Source organism: Lichenostomus cassidix, chromosome 20, assembly GCF_008360975.1.
Source record: "Lichenostomus cassidix isolate B80296 chromosome 20, HeHo_3.0, whole genome shotgun sequence".
Taxonomy (NCBI): domain Eukaryota; kingdom Metazoa; phylum Chordata; class Aves; order Passeriformes; family Meliphagidae; genus Lichenostomus; species Lichenostomus cassidix.
Genome location: NC_139500.1, coordinates 8,160,556 through 8,176,186, shown reverse-complemented (window position 1 = coordinate 8,176,186; position 15,631 = coordinate 8,160,556). Strand labels below are relative to the sequence as shown.

The following is a 15,631-nucleotide window of genomic DNA, read 5'->3' as shown; positions in this document are numbered from 1 at the left end:
AGGCAGCCATTTAACACTTCTCTTTACTTAACACAAGTCCCTGATCACAGTTGACTGCACAACAATGCCCCCTCCGTGGGACATATTGCTTCTCACAGAAGAAATGCAGATTATAGGTAATCATGTCAGAAACAGGTAATGAGAAGGAAGCATTACAATAATGCTGTGGCAAAGACAGAATGAATTATATGCAGCTACATGGAAGATCTTCAGACAGATTAGCCTTAAAAAAAAAAAGAAAATGTGGGAAAAAGGCTACTGGCAGTAACACTAATTATAAATCTACTTAGATCACTCCATGTCCCACACAGCCATGCTGTACAGTAGGTATATTTGTCTATACTTGCCCTCTGTACATACAGTCCCCAAAAACCTAAATTGACACAAACCAAACTGTACAAAATTAAGTTACTTCTGCCAACTTAAGATAATATTTCCTTCATTACACCCAATTTGGGATGCCTTCCTCTCTAAAACACCAGAATACCGATTACCATCTTTCCTCAGTCCTTCACCAGTTTTACATAAGGATAATTGGATTCAAGATTGTGCAATTAAAGCAGTCATCAGTGGATGCTCACGTAGGATATCACTACAAAAACAGTAACTACCAACCACAGGTCACACCCAGCTTGTATAAACTCCAGCCTAAGTCCAGTCCTGAACCTTTCATTACTGGTTCCAGGGGAAGAGGATTTAGAATGCTCTTGCACACTTTTGTAACCATAACCTGAGCTACGCACCAGTGTGGAAAAGAAGAAAGAATCCTTATGGCAGGTAAGTTCATCCAGCCTGATGGCTCCAGACATCACTCTTCCAATCCAGATGAACAATATTTGTTGAGGAAATGAGGTAAATTTACATCTAGCTGCTCTCTCAGCAACTTAGGCTTTTTAGGTTAAATGTATTTATGGGTTATTCTTCTAGACCTGATTTTATTTTTTCTTTTATTATCATGGGTCTTGAACCTATTTTTTTTCCCAGTAACACAGAAAAGTAGAGTAAGAAAATATTTTTCTACCATATCAATTAACTGCTCTATTCAGTGCTTCTGCAACCATCTAATCACTGTTGGCTAGTGACTGGGGCAAGGAAATCTCAGGGTCTAAGAACAAATGAAGCCTGGCCTCAGACAGGTCACTTGGTGGCCTCTGGGCTCCCAAGAGGGGCTATGTCAGCCTGAGTGCTGCTTGTCTGTATGGGATTGCACTCGCTGCAAACTGCAAACAATGCTGACTGCAAAGATCTCTAGTTAGACACATGTGTCATGGAATACTCACACACAGACTCTATCTACCGCTTAGCCTAAAGATATTTTCCTGTTACAGCTTCAGCTTTCAGTCAAAGGCAAAGAGAACCCTGTGTGCATCATGATCAGCATCTTCAGCAGTAACTTTTCCAGGCTTTTCCTTCTGAGCATGCTCCCAATGTCTGTCCATTACAGGATAGATACCCAAACGAATTTTTAGAAGTTTGGCCAATTGTACACTGACAGAATTATAGAAAATAAGTTTTCCTAATAGGCACTGAAAGAAGAAGGAAAAAAAAAGATTGAAATTGAAACTCTGAAGACCAAAAGAATGATAAATTTGAGGTTCACATGGACAAAAGACTGGCATCAAGCTTTATTGCACTCTTGCCCCATATATAGAACTTTTTTTTTCTGATCTTCTGCACGTATGCTCTAGAAATGCCTGTGTAACCATGAACTTTGCAAGGCAAATCAAACTATTAATGGAGCAAATTGTTAGAGCAAACCAACGCTATCCACTGCCTTCCTTATCTTTTCTACTTCTCCACACTTCCCCTCTTCCTCTGTTGGACATTGTTGTCTTTGCCTGTGACATTCCACTCTGCAAGTCTTTAGCAGCATTGTTTAGGTCCTTAAACACCAGAATCTCACTAATGTGAAGCCCATGGCTGGGGTGCCATTAAATCCTCTATGCATGACATTTTTATTTGCACATGTGCAAAATACTCTCAGTTTCCTGCATCCCTTCACAGCTCACAGCACGTGCTGCTCCCTGCCCCACAGAGCCTGGGGATTCAGGATAAACACAGATAAAGGGCAGCAAGGCAAACTGCCTCCTTTTCAAACCCTGACTCCAAGTGCCCTTCAGAAACACCTTCTAAATCACTCTTAAATTAGAGGACTTGATATTAGGAATGATGCTTTCTGTAGGTCCCTTTCAATTAAACATGTTTAAGTCAGGAAAATGAAGTGATGATGCAAGCAACATGCTTTCTAGGCATTTTACATCATGTGACTCTAACATCACACTCCTGCCAAAGGAATTTGTGTCTCCAGGTAACACATCTGAAGCAAGACCCTTAACTAAAAACACTCACACATGCTTATGCTCACAGACTACAGGAAAGTCACCTGCTCCAGGCCTTTACTGAAGCCTGGGAAATGCACATTTCTTCCAAAAAGCTGAAAAATGAGTACAATTTTGCTTTTATGAAGCCTTCACAGAATATAACTCTGTGCTGCAAATGCAGCAGAAAACTCAAATTTCACCTTCTCTATTATTATAGTAGAACCCTACAGAGTCTCTCAGATATCAGCCTCTTTCTTGGTTCAGTGAAATATTGGAAATGTTGCTTACAGCACCATTATTCTTCAGAGGGTTAACAAGCTCTAGCCAAGAGAGGAAGTTTTCTTCACCTAAAACTCCTCTGGAATATCATACTGGGAAAGGGCACTTTCCAAACACCTGTTTTCACAGAGAGATCTGTATTTTTTCCGCTTTGTTTTTGTTGGTTGTTTTGAGGGTTTTTTAACTTATCAAGGAAAGAGAAAGCTTGAAGCTTTTGTAATCTGAGCTTCAGTGCCCCATTTTTGACATTGGGCAACCTATCATGATACAATAGAGCAACCCATAGCACTGCCTCGAGATATGCCACTCCTCTGCTTGTAATCTTTTTCCAGCAGAGTATGAAATAACACCCAGCTTCAAGCTACAAGACTGTAAATTAATTGAGATACAAGATATGTGAGAAGATAACAAGCAAGTTCCATACTGAAGATAGCAACCTTCCAGTCATCGTCTGTCAGGCAGTGTTTCCAGAACCAGCCTTGCACTTTCTAATGAGGGCTTCAATACTGCTTTCTGTATATCTATAAAACATCATGGGAACTAGATATCACCACAGAAAAAGAGCAGGAACATGAGGAATAGAACAGTCTCTTCAGACTTTAACAAAGTCCTGTCTAAATACCAAATATTTTGATTTTTTGTTTAAATCAAAGATGAATCCTCTGAATTTTGAATTTTTGAGTGTGTTTTCTCTTTTTGAAAGAACCCTACAGAAAACATATTTTAGCTGTTCATCTAACTCCCTGGCTTTTTTTCAATTTTTAATAACAATGGATTTTTCTCTTTTCCTACAGCACACAATGCCAGCTATATATAAATATAATAAAATCAGTACATTAGACACAATGAAAAGGTGAGCAAGTCTGAAGGAAAATGTGTTTAATTAACACGTCTTGTGTCTTTCTAGCCCTAAAGATTGGAAAAGTCAACTGGCAACCCAAACTAAATAAAGCTGCACACCGCACCTCTGATTACAGCAGCACAGAAGTAATCTTGAGGAGAGGCCAGCCCTTCAACATCTCTCTGAACCTCAAAGCAACAGCACAATCTTGGGACAACTTCACCTTTATTGCAAGCACAGGTAATCTCCCCATGACACTCATATCCAGGTTATTCCAGCTCCAAAATACTAGTACCTTACAGGTCTATGTGGCCCATCCTTGAAACATTAAGCTTCGTCCTGTTTCAATCAGTATTCGTTGTCCTTTCAGGCTTAGGAGTTCCCATTTTAAAGTTTGATCTATACCTCAAGGGAAGAGACACTTAAGGTAATAACTACAGGAAAGGCAGGAGCCATCCTCATTCCAAAAACAAGGCTGTATCTCTATTCCTTTTTTCTGCAATACTGCATGTTATCTTCATTCTGGTCCCTGAACATATTGCACCTTCACCTCTCATAAACTATCATCCCCAGTTCATCCATTCTCTCTGGCAGGACCATCTCCAGCAGAATCCCAGCAGACAAAGGCCATATTTACCCTTTCTGAGGAGGGTGACAGTGGCTGGAGTGCAACCCAAGAGCCCAGTGAGCCTCGCTGCCTGAACTTCACCATCCTCAGCCCTGCTGATGCTGTCATCGGACGATACAAACTCAAACTTCAGGTCCTTGCTGGGAGCAAGGTCTTTTCCAAAGTCCTGGGCCAGTTTGTGCTACTCTTCAATCCCTGGTGCCCAGGTATGCTCTAATGTATCACATCCTTCAAATAAGTCACTGTCACAGCCAGGAAATCTGGGTGTGACAGTAAAGTGTGTATCTGACAGTCACAGCTACAGAAAGTTGGGATTTCTTGCTCAACATCAAGGATAAGGTTTTCTCCCTTCTTCAGTGCTTCAAGGCATCAAAGACCCAGACTCTTGCTTGTAGGATAAGAAATCAGAGGCAGTAAATATTCCAACTATTCATTCTAGAACTATTTTCCTCAGATTCTTGCATTTAGTTGTAAAACAAGCAACATGTACCAATAAGACATATACTGAGCTTAGTGAAGGGACAGGAACACAGACAGTGCCCCACAAGGAATTGTACTTATTTTCTATGTACATGCTTATTGTACTCATTCTGTAAATGATTAGGGAGGTGTAGCAGAGAGTCCTAAGTCTGAATGCATGGGCAGTCTCACCTGTTCCTTAGAACTGCTCTCTATTTGAGTTTTTCAGTTACAGCAAAACAATTTCCTCCCAGCCATCATATCTAACTCTGCTTGTAGATGATGATGTCTACATGGCTGATGAAAAGGAGCGACAGGAGTATGTTCTGAATGACAGTGGAATCATATTTCAGGGACTGGAAAAAGATATTCAAGAAGAAGCTTGGAACTATGGACAGGTAAACAGCATCACCTCTTTCAGAACTTTCAAAATAAGAATAGTGGCTAAATAGGGTCTTGAAGAGAAAAAAAACATTATCTCATAGTATAAAAGCTAAATCTTCCTCGCTCACTTTGTATTTTCTTGCAGAGATATGTCTCACTTATCAATACATAACAGCAGTATCAGGATAATTTCCCCTGTCTGGCATGTGCTAATAGAGAAATAAAATAAACAAAGCACACTTTTAGTTTTCCTTTGCCTATTGCACAAACTGGTTAAACTGTACTTGGTTTTTGACGCTTGTAGGGTGCAAAGAAAGCCACTGGGTACTGCAAAGCCAGTGCATGTAAATATTTACACAATCTGTTCAGTAATGGGGCAGAAGACACTAAAAGGATATCCCAAATCTACTCAACTGAAACAACTCCTTTTGGAATTTTCGAAAATGAGTTTGGCCCTCCAAGTGTAACTGCTGCAGTCAGAAGTGCAGCCCATTTCCAGTCATGCAGCCATCACACAGCTCCCCAGGCCAGCCAAAACCATTGCTGGCCACTTCATGCCCTCCAACTGCACCAGCATTTGCAGACAGCATTTCTATTGATCCTTCTGATCACTGTGGCTGCTTTTACACTAATAAATGAAACAAGGCCAGAGTTTCTTTCTGTCTCAGAGGTCAAGGGCCATCCTTGCCTGGACATATACAGCTGAGCACTTCGGCATTCTCTGGGCCCAACAGTGTCCCTGTGACCCTAATCCACAATAATTATTTCTGTGGGTTTCTTTCAGTTCACATCACCTGATATGAGGTGGAGGCAGCCCATGATTGTAAGATTTCGTAACAGAAGGGTACCTGAAGGGACATGGCAGGATGTGGGAGGGTGTGACTCCTGCTGAGCCTGACCCACACTGGTCTTGGCTGTGCCGCCAGGCCACAAAATGTCCTTGTGAATGTCAGTGGCCATGGCCCCAGACTGTGCTCACAGACATCTTTAAAATACTATGGAGAGTTGGCAGCCTAATGCTTATGTTTTCTCCTTGGCTTGATTTTCCTTAACAGTACAGAAAACACCTCTATTCCCAACATTTTCCTATCATGCTAGGAGAAGGAAAATAAGCAGGGAGCTTATCTGTGGGTTTACTTATGCAATTAGCCTTTAATCTATTGCTTGTTTTGATTGCAGTTTGAGGAGGACATCCTTGATATCTCCCTGGCTATACTGGATCGGAGCCTGAGCCACCGCCAGGATCCAGCTGCGGATGTCTCCCAGCGGAACAGCCCTGTCTACGTGAGCAGGGTTATCAGTGCCATGGTAAAGTCATCCAGCAGTCACAGATGTCAATGCACCTACCAACAAAACCCCAATCACATCCACGCTTGAGTGTGAATTCCTCAATATTTTATAGATGTAGCTAAGCAGAAAATAGCTACAAAATAGGTAAAATGGAGATTTAGATTTCCCAAGAGTTTGCTCATGACTGAAGGAATGTTTCCAAGAACTTCTGAGGAACATCGAACCACACATGTATTTTCCTAACAGATTTTCAGCCCGTTAGATCTTTTCACTAATTTGGAAAGCCTTTGTCTATTCTGAAATCACTTGCAAAGTTTTTCAAACATCAAGAGAAGCATGAAATATTTTGGAAAAACAGTGCTGGTATGGCTGCATTTAATGTCTGAATTTAGCATTCCTCACTTAAGGGATACTTTCTGCAACACATAGTTACAACTTCTCAGCACACACCCATCCTCACAAACACATAAATGCACAACTAGGTAGCTGAAACGTTTTCCAGTTTATAAATAATACATGCCTCGCCACATTCCTTAACTGAGATTCCTCCTTTACAGCTGTGATATTTTCCAGTCTTTTAGACAGCACTCACTTTAGGCATTCTCAGCTTCAACATAAAGTAAACAACTCTACTCAGATGTACAACATTACTAATAGTACGAATATTCAAGGAAAAAATAAATTAAAAAAGAACTTACTGCATCCTGTATCACCACACATGACACTTAAACAGGGCTCTACAATGGATGTGCACAAATATGTGCAACCACATCTAAGTTTGGGCAAATGTACTATCTGCACATTTGCAAAAAATGCACATTCAGGGAAAAGATGGACTTTTCAAGGCTTCCATTTAAATCACTTGTGAAGCAACACTGAATGTGAAGCAGCACTGAATGCACAGTCCAACAGTGTAACAACACACAAGGAGGTGAGATCAATAGATGAAACAGAGAAAATGTAAAAAGGTGTCAGTCAGTACATTTGGGAACACTTGTAGTGAAAACAATGCAGTTTTGAATCACAGACTACAATCTGATCCCATTGTGATACTTGAGCAGACAAAATTCTATCTAAGAATCAAATCCTCTGTCCCACCACCCAGGCAATGAGCACAGCGGTACCCACAGGGTCACTTCTAACTACTTCCCTCTCTTTTCCTGTAAATACTTTAATTCTCTCATGAGAAGGACTCTTTCAGGTTAACAGCAATGATGAAAAAGGAGTAGTGGAAGGGAAGTGGACTGGGAAGTTCCGCTCGGGAACAAACCCGCTGCGGTGGAGCGGCAGTGTGAGCATCCTCCGGAAGTGGTACCGCGCCAGGTACAGACCTGTCCGCTATGGCCAGTGCTGGGTCTTCGCAGGAGTCACCTGCACAGGTACACAGGGAGGGCTGGAAATGACACACAGAGGCAGCTCACTAGGAGTTCTGCAGTTTGAACTTTGGGACAGTAACGTTGAAGCTGTTTTAGACTTGACAGGGAGAGTGAAGAAACTCTGCTCTCCATGTATGAAGGGTTAATCTCTTCTGTTTACAGGTTGTAATAATTCATCCTAGCTTTGTGAGTAATCAAACAGAAATGAAAGGGGTTTTCCAGGCTGGGCTGGTGAAAAGAGAAAGGCTTCCTGTTTCAAAGCTAGGATTCAAGGAAAACCAGTGCTCTTTTAAATCCACCTCCTCACAGTGCCAGTTTTCTACTGCTGTGTCTTACCTGCTGACGGCACAAAAGCAAGTCACAATTCTGAGAACCTGTAAATGGAGCTGCAAGTCAGGAAAAGCATTTCATCCTAGCAGTATCCAGTCATAACTGCTCTGAGGCACAAGAGCCTCTTTGTGGAAAATACAAAGGAAAATTGAGAAGTACATCTCATTAAGGGGAAAAAGAAGCAAGTTACAGAGGAACGAACAGAGAGAAAATGGGAAAGAGAACAGGATGAGGAGTCAAAGATTAAAATAAATGGGTGAATCTAACTCTTATTTAAAAGGACATGAAGCTAAGAATGTAATGCCAGTGGAAGAGTCTTCTAAGCGAATTTACACAATGACTGTGACTTGCATCATATCTGGAGGGAAATTTCTGAGGGTGTGTTTCACCACTGAAGACATACACTAGACTGTTTGACCCAGAAAAACGCTCTCCAAATATCTGTAAAATGGCTTTACAGAACTTTTATGGTATTTTATATTGCAGTACTGAGATGCTTGGGAATACCTACTCGTGTTATTACAAACTTCAACTCTGCCCATGACAAGGATCTAAATCTGAGTATTGATAAGTACATTGACATGTCTGGGAAGACCCTGCACGTGAGTGAAGACAGTGTGTGGTAAATATACATATTTCTTTAATATTTCTTCCATCATATTCCCCACTAATTAAAATATCTAGAATCATGCTCCTGAAAAACCACCCCAACCACACACTCCCAATGATACAAAACTCCACACCACACCTTTGGCTTTTTGTTCTGGAATGTCCAGAACTAAATTATTCACTCTGCAATGAATTATTTTCCTTTTAATATTTCTTTTTCATAACATCCCAACATTTCTCAGAGATCTAAGCACAAAAAGCTCACAAAAAAGGGGAAAGAGGTACTCGTGTAAGGAGTACAACAGCTGCTCTCTCCACAGAGGAGTTTTCATTCACTCAATTAGGATTATTTCTTGCATTGTTCTATGAATCAGATATTCTGCATTCTACTTCCCTTACAGGAATTTCCATGTCTGGAATGAATGCTGGTTCATTAGAAGAGATCTTGGCTCTTTTTATGATGGGTGGCAGGTTCTGGATGCAACACCCCAGGAAAAAAGCAAAGGTAACACTGTTGTAAATAGAAAAAAACCTGTAGATATTGTTACGTCTAAAGATTGCCACAGAAATTTCAGGACAATTCTCTTCTATATATTCCCTGTAGATGTAGCATTTATTTGGGTGCACAAGAAAAGCAATACCCACATTAATCTCCAAGTAGGGAGCTTTTCTGTCAGCCTCTGGGCTGCTGACTAGCATAACAATTCTTCCTTTTTGTAATTTTGATTCTCTGTCTCCACGAAAGCCAGCGCATCTTAAGTTCCCTTATCTCACCCTCGCTTGTCTTAGCTTCTCACATCACACAGTCTCATTCCCCACTACCAGGTCTAACAAATTTAGTAACCTGGCTCTTCTCAGTGCACACACAGCACTGTTGATTCCAATCTCTTAAGTATGACTATACTTCTGACTTGGCTCACATCCCTCACATCCTCTCCTTTCACCTGACAGCTTTGCATGCAGTCTTGCAACCTTCAGAGGGTGAGAACATTTCTCACAGCACACATCATAAGAAGCTTTAGCTCTCCCTAACAACCTCCTCTGCAATCCCACCTTTTGATATAAAGTGCATGTGGGATCCCTGGGCATGGTGTTACTGCATTACACAGACATGAAAACAGTGCACTTGACCCAAATGTGTCTTTGGAGTGGCTGCCTCTCCCTCCTGCTGTCAGCACAAGGATTTATGTTGTTTAACTTCTCCCAAATGTGTCTTTGCAGTGAGTGCCTCTCCCTCTTTCTGTCAGCATAAGGATTTATGTTGTTTAACTTCTCCCTAATACAGGAATATATCAATGTGGTCCTGCCTCCACCAGAGCCATTAAAGAAGGGGATGTGAACCTGGATTATGACAGCCCATTTGTGTTTGCAGCAGTGAATGCTGACTGTGTTACTTGGATTCGCTACAGCAAGAAAAGAAAAGAGAGAATTTATTCTGATACCAGGAAGATAGGAAAATTTATCAGTACCAAAGCAGTGGGCAGCAACTCCCGTGTGGATGTCACTGCTAATTACAAATATCCAGAAGGTAAATTCTTTATTACAGTAGTTTTACCACTGATGATCAGATATGAAAAGAATTTAGACCTTTGTTGGACTGAGCACTGCCTTAGTTTCTTTACTTCTTCTAGAGCCAAGTAATTGTGAATTTTCAAAGACTTAGCGCTCCTTATCAGCTGATACTGATTCAATATGGCCTTTGTGGCCCTTGGTAAAATACTACTGTATTCGATCCAAAGTCAAAGCCCCTTCTGTAAAATATTCAGTCCCAGTTGTTCTGACCAGCTGGTAAAAATGTTTCTGTTACGACATGCAGCAATAGCCATTCTGGAGAGCTGTTTGGAGAGAATTTCTGCAAAAGGGTTTTTTCACCCTTCTCAGTTTCCAAGAAGATGGCAACTGCCCCAGCTTACACAGAATTGAGCTCTCCCATGAATTATCTTTCTACTGCCCACAGCTTCTCAGAGGTGCCCATGAACAGCCACCTGAAGCTGACAGGCAGTTTACTTTGCATCCTTCATGACCATGTATATTCATTTCCTTTTGTGCCAAAATTCACATTAAGATTAGACCTCACTTTCTTCTCTTGAGTATCTTTTCCCTTCTCAGCTTCCCTACATTTCTGAGATCACTCATGGCTCCACTGCACAATATCCACTATGCACAAGGTCTCTGACCATGGTATCTTTCAAAACAGGATCCTTGAAAGAAAGGCAGGTGTACAAGAAAGCACTGAAGATACTTGGTGTGAGAAGACCTGGAAAAAGAACCAAAATTCCAAGACCTAGAAGACGATTTTCAAGGGCACAGCCTGCACAACCCCCCACTTTCTCAGGGAAGCTGATCCTTGATGCATCTCCTGTAATTGGCCAGGATATCCTCCTTACCTTGACACTCAGAAACTTGATCTCAGATTTCAAGACCATAAAGGTTAAACTGAAGGCTTCAGCCATTCTCTACACCAGAAAACCCAAGGCAGAGATTTTGCAGTTGCATAGGTCTATTAAACTTGAATCTGAAGAAGGTAATTTTAATTTTATTACAGCTTTTATTGCAGGAAAAGACATAGTTTTGGCTTGTGATCAAATCACGTGAAAACAAAGACTGGCTCAAGAAGGGTATGACCTGCAAACAGTCGAGGTCAAAGCTATTCAGGGGAAAAGAAACACCCCTATTCTCCCTGTCTTAAGCATTTGCTTTTGGGCACTGACAAAAGGGAGACTGACCAGGGTGACCTTTTTTCTGTCCCAGCACTGCCACTATTGGTGCTATATTATCACCTTTTTTGCTGAGAGAACAACTAAGAGACATACAGTGGAGATTAGTGAGCTTCCAGCTCCCCATGAGCAAAGTATAAAGACAGATTAAATGGGGAAAGGCAAGCCCATGACTTTCACAACAGCATGACAGCAACCACCAATGGCAGTAAGAGCTGTGCCACCTGCAGAGAGTGGCCTCTGCCCTGCTTTCATAGGGACAATGCTGAAAAATTAAACATGTAGCACAGATAAATAGAACTACCCTCTCAAGCCAATACATAACACGTTAGAACTATTTGCCCCATTCCAGCTTTAGAAAAGCTCTTTTTCTTTGTGTACTGAGACCCATTCCCTTCCTCACTGGCACAGACTCTCTGTTTGTGCACCCTGTGCAAGGCAGAGGCTGAACAGCTGCATCTGCAAGGGCATTTAAACCAACCCACCTTCTCACTTCTGCCCTCTTTTCAAGGAAGGAGCAATGCCCAGCTTCAGATAATGAAAAAAAAACATCAGCAGAGATTGCCACATATATCCATCCTCAGGTCTGTCCAGCTACCAAACTGTACCTGATCATTTAGTGTTTTATGTAAATGGAAGTAGAAGTCACCCATGAGCATCATTCCTGTCTATTGGTGTCAACATCCACAAATGTGCAACCCCAGGGTGATAGAGTATTGCTCCTTAAAACACAGGTATCTTGCAGATAGCTGGCATTCAGAAAAAAAAGGAGGGAAATTTTGTTTCCATTTTCATTCCAGTGAAAGAGATTTCTTTCAAGATCGCCTATTCCGAGTATAAAAACTATCTGATGGATGACAGGAAGATCCTAGTGACTGCTGTGTGCCAAATCAAACGGGGCTCCTCGCTTCTAGTTGAGAAGGATATTGTACTTCAGGATCCTTTTCTCACCATCAAGGTAAAAGCTAGTCCCCTCTGTGACCCTTGAGAGATGTGTGGAGAGGAAGCAACTAGAATTCCAACTCTATCTATTCCTCATGGGAAGGAGCATGGAAAGTAAAATCACATCTGAGGGAGACTGGATCTTGTTGCTGTAGTAATAGGCCATGTGATACAAGTGAAATTATTTGCTTTTCTTCAGTGAAACACTAAAGAAAAGCAAATCTTTCCATGGCATAGCTGTGCTGTGTTATTCTTGCCAGTGCTTGTTAAGATGGCACTGAAAAGGTCTCAGCATTACAACAATTACAAGGAAAGTTTACCTATGGAGGGACAGGCAGAAGAATACAGACAGACAAAAAATCTCATCCATATTTAGACCTCCCCTTTTGTTAGAAAAGTCTGATCAATAGCTTCCAGTTTATTTAGGAAGACTGATTTTTACCAAAGACATCTTCACCAACTAGCTGATAATGCCCAGGGATGTGAGTCTCTCTATTACCAATATTCAAAGCAAGTTCTTTATCAGGATAAATGTCACTTTTGACCTTATGCAACATTCCCCAAGCCATTAACTAAAACTGGAGGCTTTTTTCCCCCTGCTTTTGACTGACTTGTGACAAATGCAGTACAATGAATAAAAAGCAGTTGTTAGTCTACAGGAAAGATCCTGCACTGTGTTTGTCCAGGGACAGTCCTGGGTTTGTATGGCCCATCACATCCACATAAATGAGCTGAACTGGTTTTGGACAGCACATTTAAATGCTGTATCACACATAGGATCAAGTGTTCTCTGCTCATCTTACTGTAAATTATATAGAGGGAATATGGTAATTTGCAGAGTCTTTCAGAGCCTCCAGACTAGACTAGCTGTCCCAAACCACTCTGTCAGTAGCATGCAAGAAAAGCAAGGTCACACACAGGAGTAAAAGTGTGGATTTTTGCAGGTCTGGCAATTTCTGAATACCAAGTTCTAGTGAGACTTTTTACAAAGTCTTTGTGCTGTACCATGCAAATAACAAAGTCAGTTGATGTAGGGCAGGCACCTGTATTACATTGCTTCAATTCACTGATTAAGTTTTAAGACACATTTATGTTTCTGTTGGTTGAAAATTCTCTATAAACATGGAAACAGTAATAGACAAATGTAGTTAGGCAGATGGACTGCTTGATTGTGTTAACTAATTTTACATTATCTACAAAGACAACCAAATATGCCAATTTCACATTATTTCAGGCAAAATAAGGTAATGAATGTGTTTATTTGCTAATTTGCATTTTTTTCCCTGAGACATCACAATTCTCCTCTGTCTCACACCTCCCATGTTCTCCAATCCTAAACCTTTCATTTAGGCTAGTTAAAGCTAATTTAAGATGTCTCTAGTAGTTAGCCATATATGCCAAACTAATACTTACATTCTCATTCTGTTCTCCCTCTGGCAAGTACCATATACTGTATTATACATAAAACTATGCACTGAACTGGTTCAGAAAGGGACTAAATGGTAGATTCTACAGCAGTTTGCTGTTTCTTAGCCACACTGGATGGCCCATTCAAGACTGACCTCTGTTGCCCAAAAATATGCATGTGAACTAATTCCTGGCTCCTTCCTACCCACGTGAGCCTAAGAGGGTAAGTGGTTTGCAATGGGAATGAAAAGAGAAAAGCACAAGGAAGATGTGAGATAAATATTGTGGCTGAGCAGAATATTGTCTCTCTGTAGGTCCTTGGTCCGACAGTGGTACAAAAGGCTGTAAACGTGGAGGTCACATTTACCAACCCTCTGTCTGATGTGGTGACAGACTGTGTCCTGAGAGCTGAAGGCAGTGGTCTGCTCAAAGAGCAACTCCGAATCCAGTATGTAAATGCTTCTGGCTGGGAACTTGTTCACTCTGGGGGAAAATCTGGAATACCAGTGGGGTTTTTAAAACGATTCTGTCAACCTTGTGACTGTCTTTTGCACCAACCTTGGACAAAATGCCATTATATTAGTACCCTCCATACAGCAGATGGAGTTTTTTACACCTCTTTTGCCAAGCTTTGAATTACACAACGCTCAGAAAGTGGAAAGATGGTATACAGACTTTAATCTGAGTACTCAGAAGAAAACATAGCAAGAATTTTTCAGCTGCTTTAACTTACTAATGCATTCTCTCTTTTAGTGTGGAAAGAATGGCCCCCATGGAGACTTCAACAGTCCAATTTGAAATCATTCCCTACAGGAGTGGCACCAGGCAGCTTCAGGTGGACTTGGTTTCCACCTGCTTTTCAGACATTAAGGGATTTGTGATGCTTGATGTGGCTCCTGCTCAGTGATATAACCTGTACAACAGTTTTGCCTGTTTATGAGGCTGGTGCAGTGTTCATTCATTATTATGATTGGGAGCACAGAAATGCAGATTACTCAGCCAAAATAAAGTGATGTAATAAGAATGGAAACTAATAAAAAGGTTCTACACACTATACTGTAAAGACAGTGTCACCTTTTTCATTCTCTAGCCTGTTTTATGGGCCTTCACACATACATTTACCAGTGGAAATCATTATATAATTTAACTTGAAGGAGAGGATCAAGTATGATGGTTTTCAGCATTAAGAGCCTGTAGCAATAATAGCAGCAGGATTTCCAAGGAACATAATTTAAAATCACTGGTTTTATAAGCTTCATGGTATGCAATTTAATTATCACAGAATCATAAAATGGTTTGAGTTGGAAGGCATCTTGGAGCTCATCTTGTTTCAGCTCCCTGCCAGGGGCAGGGACACCTTCCACTATCCCTGGGTGCCTCCAAGCCCCATCCAACCTGGTCTTGAACACTTCCAGGGATGGGGCAGCCACAGCTTCTCTGGGCAACCTGTGCCAGTGCCTCACCACCCTCACAGGGAAGAATTTCTTCCCAATATCCCATCTAAACCTACCCTCCTTCAGCTTAAGCCCATTGCCTTTTGTCCAATCTCCCCATAACCTTGTGGAAAGTCCCTCTCCAGCCTCCTTGTAAGCCTCCTTTAGGCACTGGAAGGGGCTATAAGATGTCCCTGAAACCATCTCTTCTCCAGGCTTATATCCACTAAATATATTTTATTCAGTAATAGCCAAAGTACTGTCCAAGTAGCTGACATAATTAAATTCAAGAATTCAATTTATCATTTAATCTTATAGCTAGGAGGAAACAAGAAATAAGCAAATACAGCAATAAGATATGGCAGTGTTACAACAGAACACTCTTCTTATGACGGGAAAAATGAGAAGCTACAAAAAGTACAAAAGCAGAAAAAGAAGGACATCAGAAAGAGGTATGAAAATTCACAATTAACAGTCACTCATCCTCATACCACAAAGCTGCTTAAGGTAGATCATCATTCATGAGGGAGGCATTGTGCCACCCATATCTAAATCCCTAATGTGCCCATTCATTCCTTGCAAAGTTAATAACCCAATATAGCAAAGATATGAATG

At 41.1% G+C, this 15,631-nt stretch overlaps 1 protein-coding gene across 1 annotated transcript; it reads left to right on the top strand.

The window, feature by feature from the left end:
- The first annotated feature begins 3,473 nt into the window (after window positions 1-3,473).
- Window positions 3,474-14,491, top strand: LOC146428755 (protein-glutamine gamma-glutamyltransferase 6-like). Its single transcript, XM_085079108.1, has 12 exons — window positions 3,474-3,681; window positions 4,036-4,275; window positions 4,808-4,926; window positions 6,092-6,220; window positions 7,404-7,581; window positions 8,395-8,530; window positions 8,919-9,022; window positions 9,803-10,045; window positions 10,715-11,041; window positions 12,035-12,192; window positions 13,898-14,031; window positions 14,337-14,491. Exons 1-12 carry the CDS (start codon window positions 3,474-3,476, stop codon window positions 14,488-14,490), a joined length of 2,130 nt encoding a protein of 709 aa, XP_084935234.1. The 3' UTR covers window position 14,491.
- The last annotated feature ends 1,140 nt before the right edge of the window (window positions 14,492-15,631 follow it).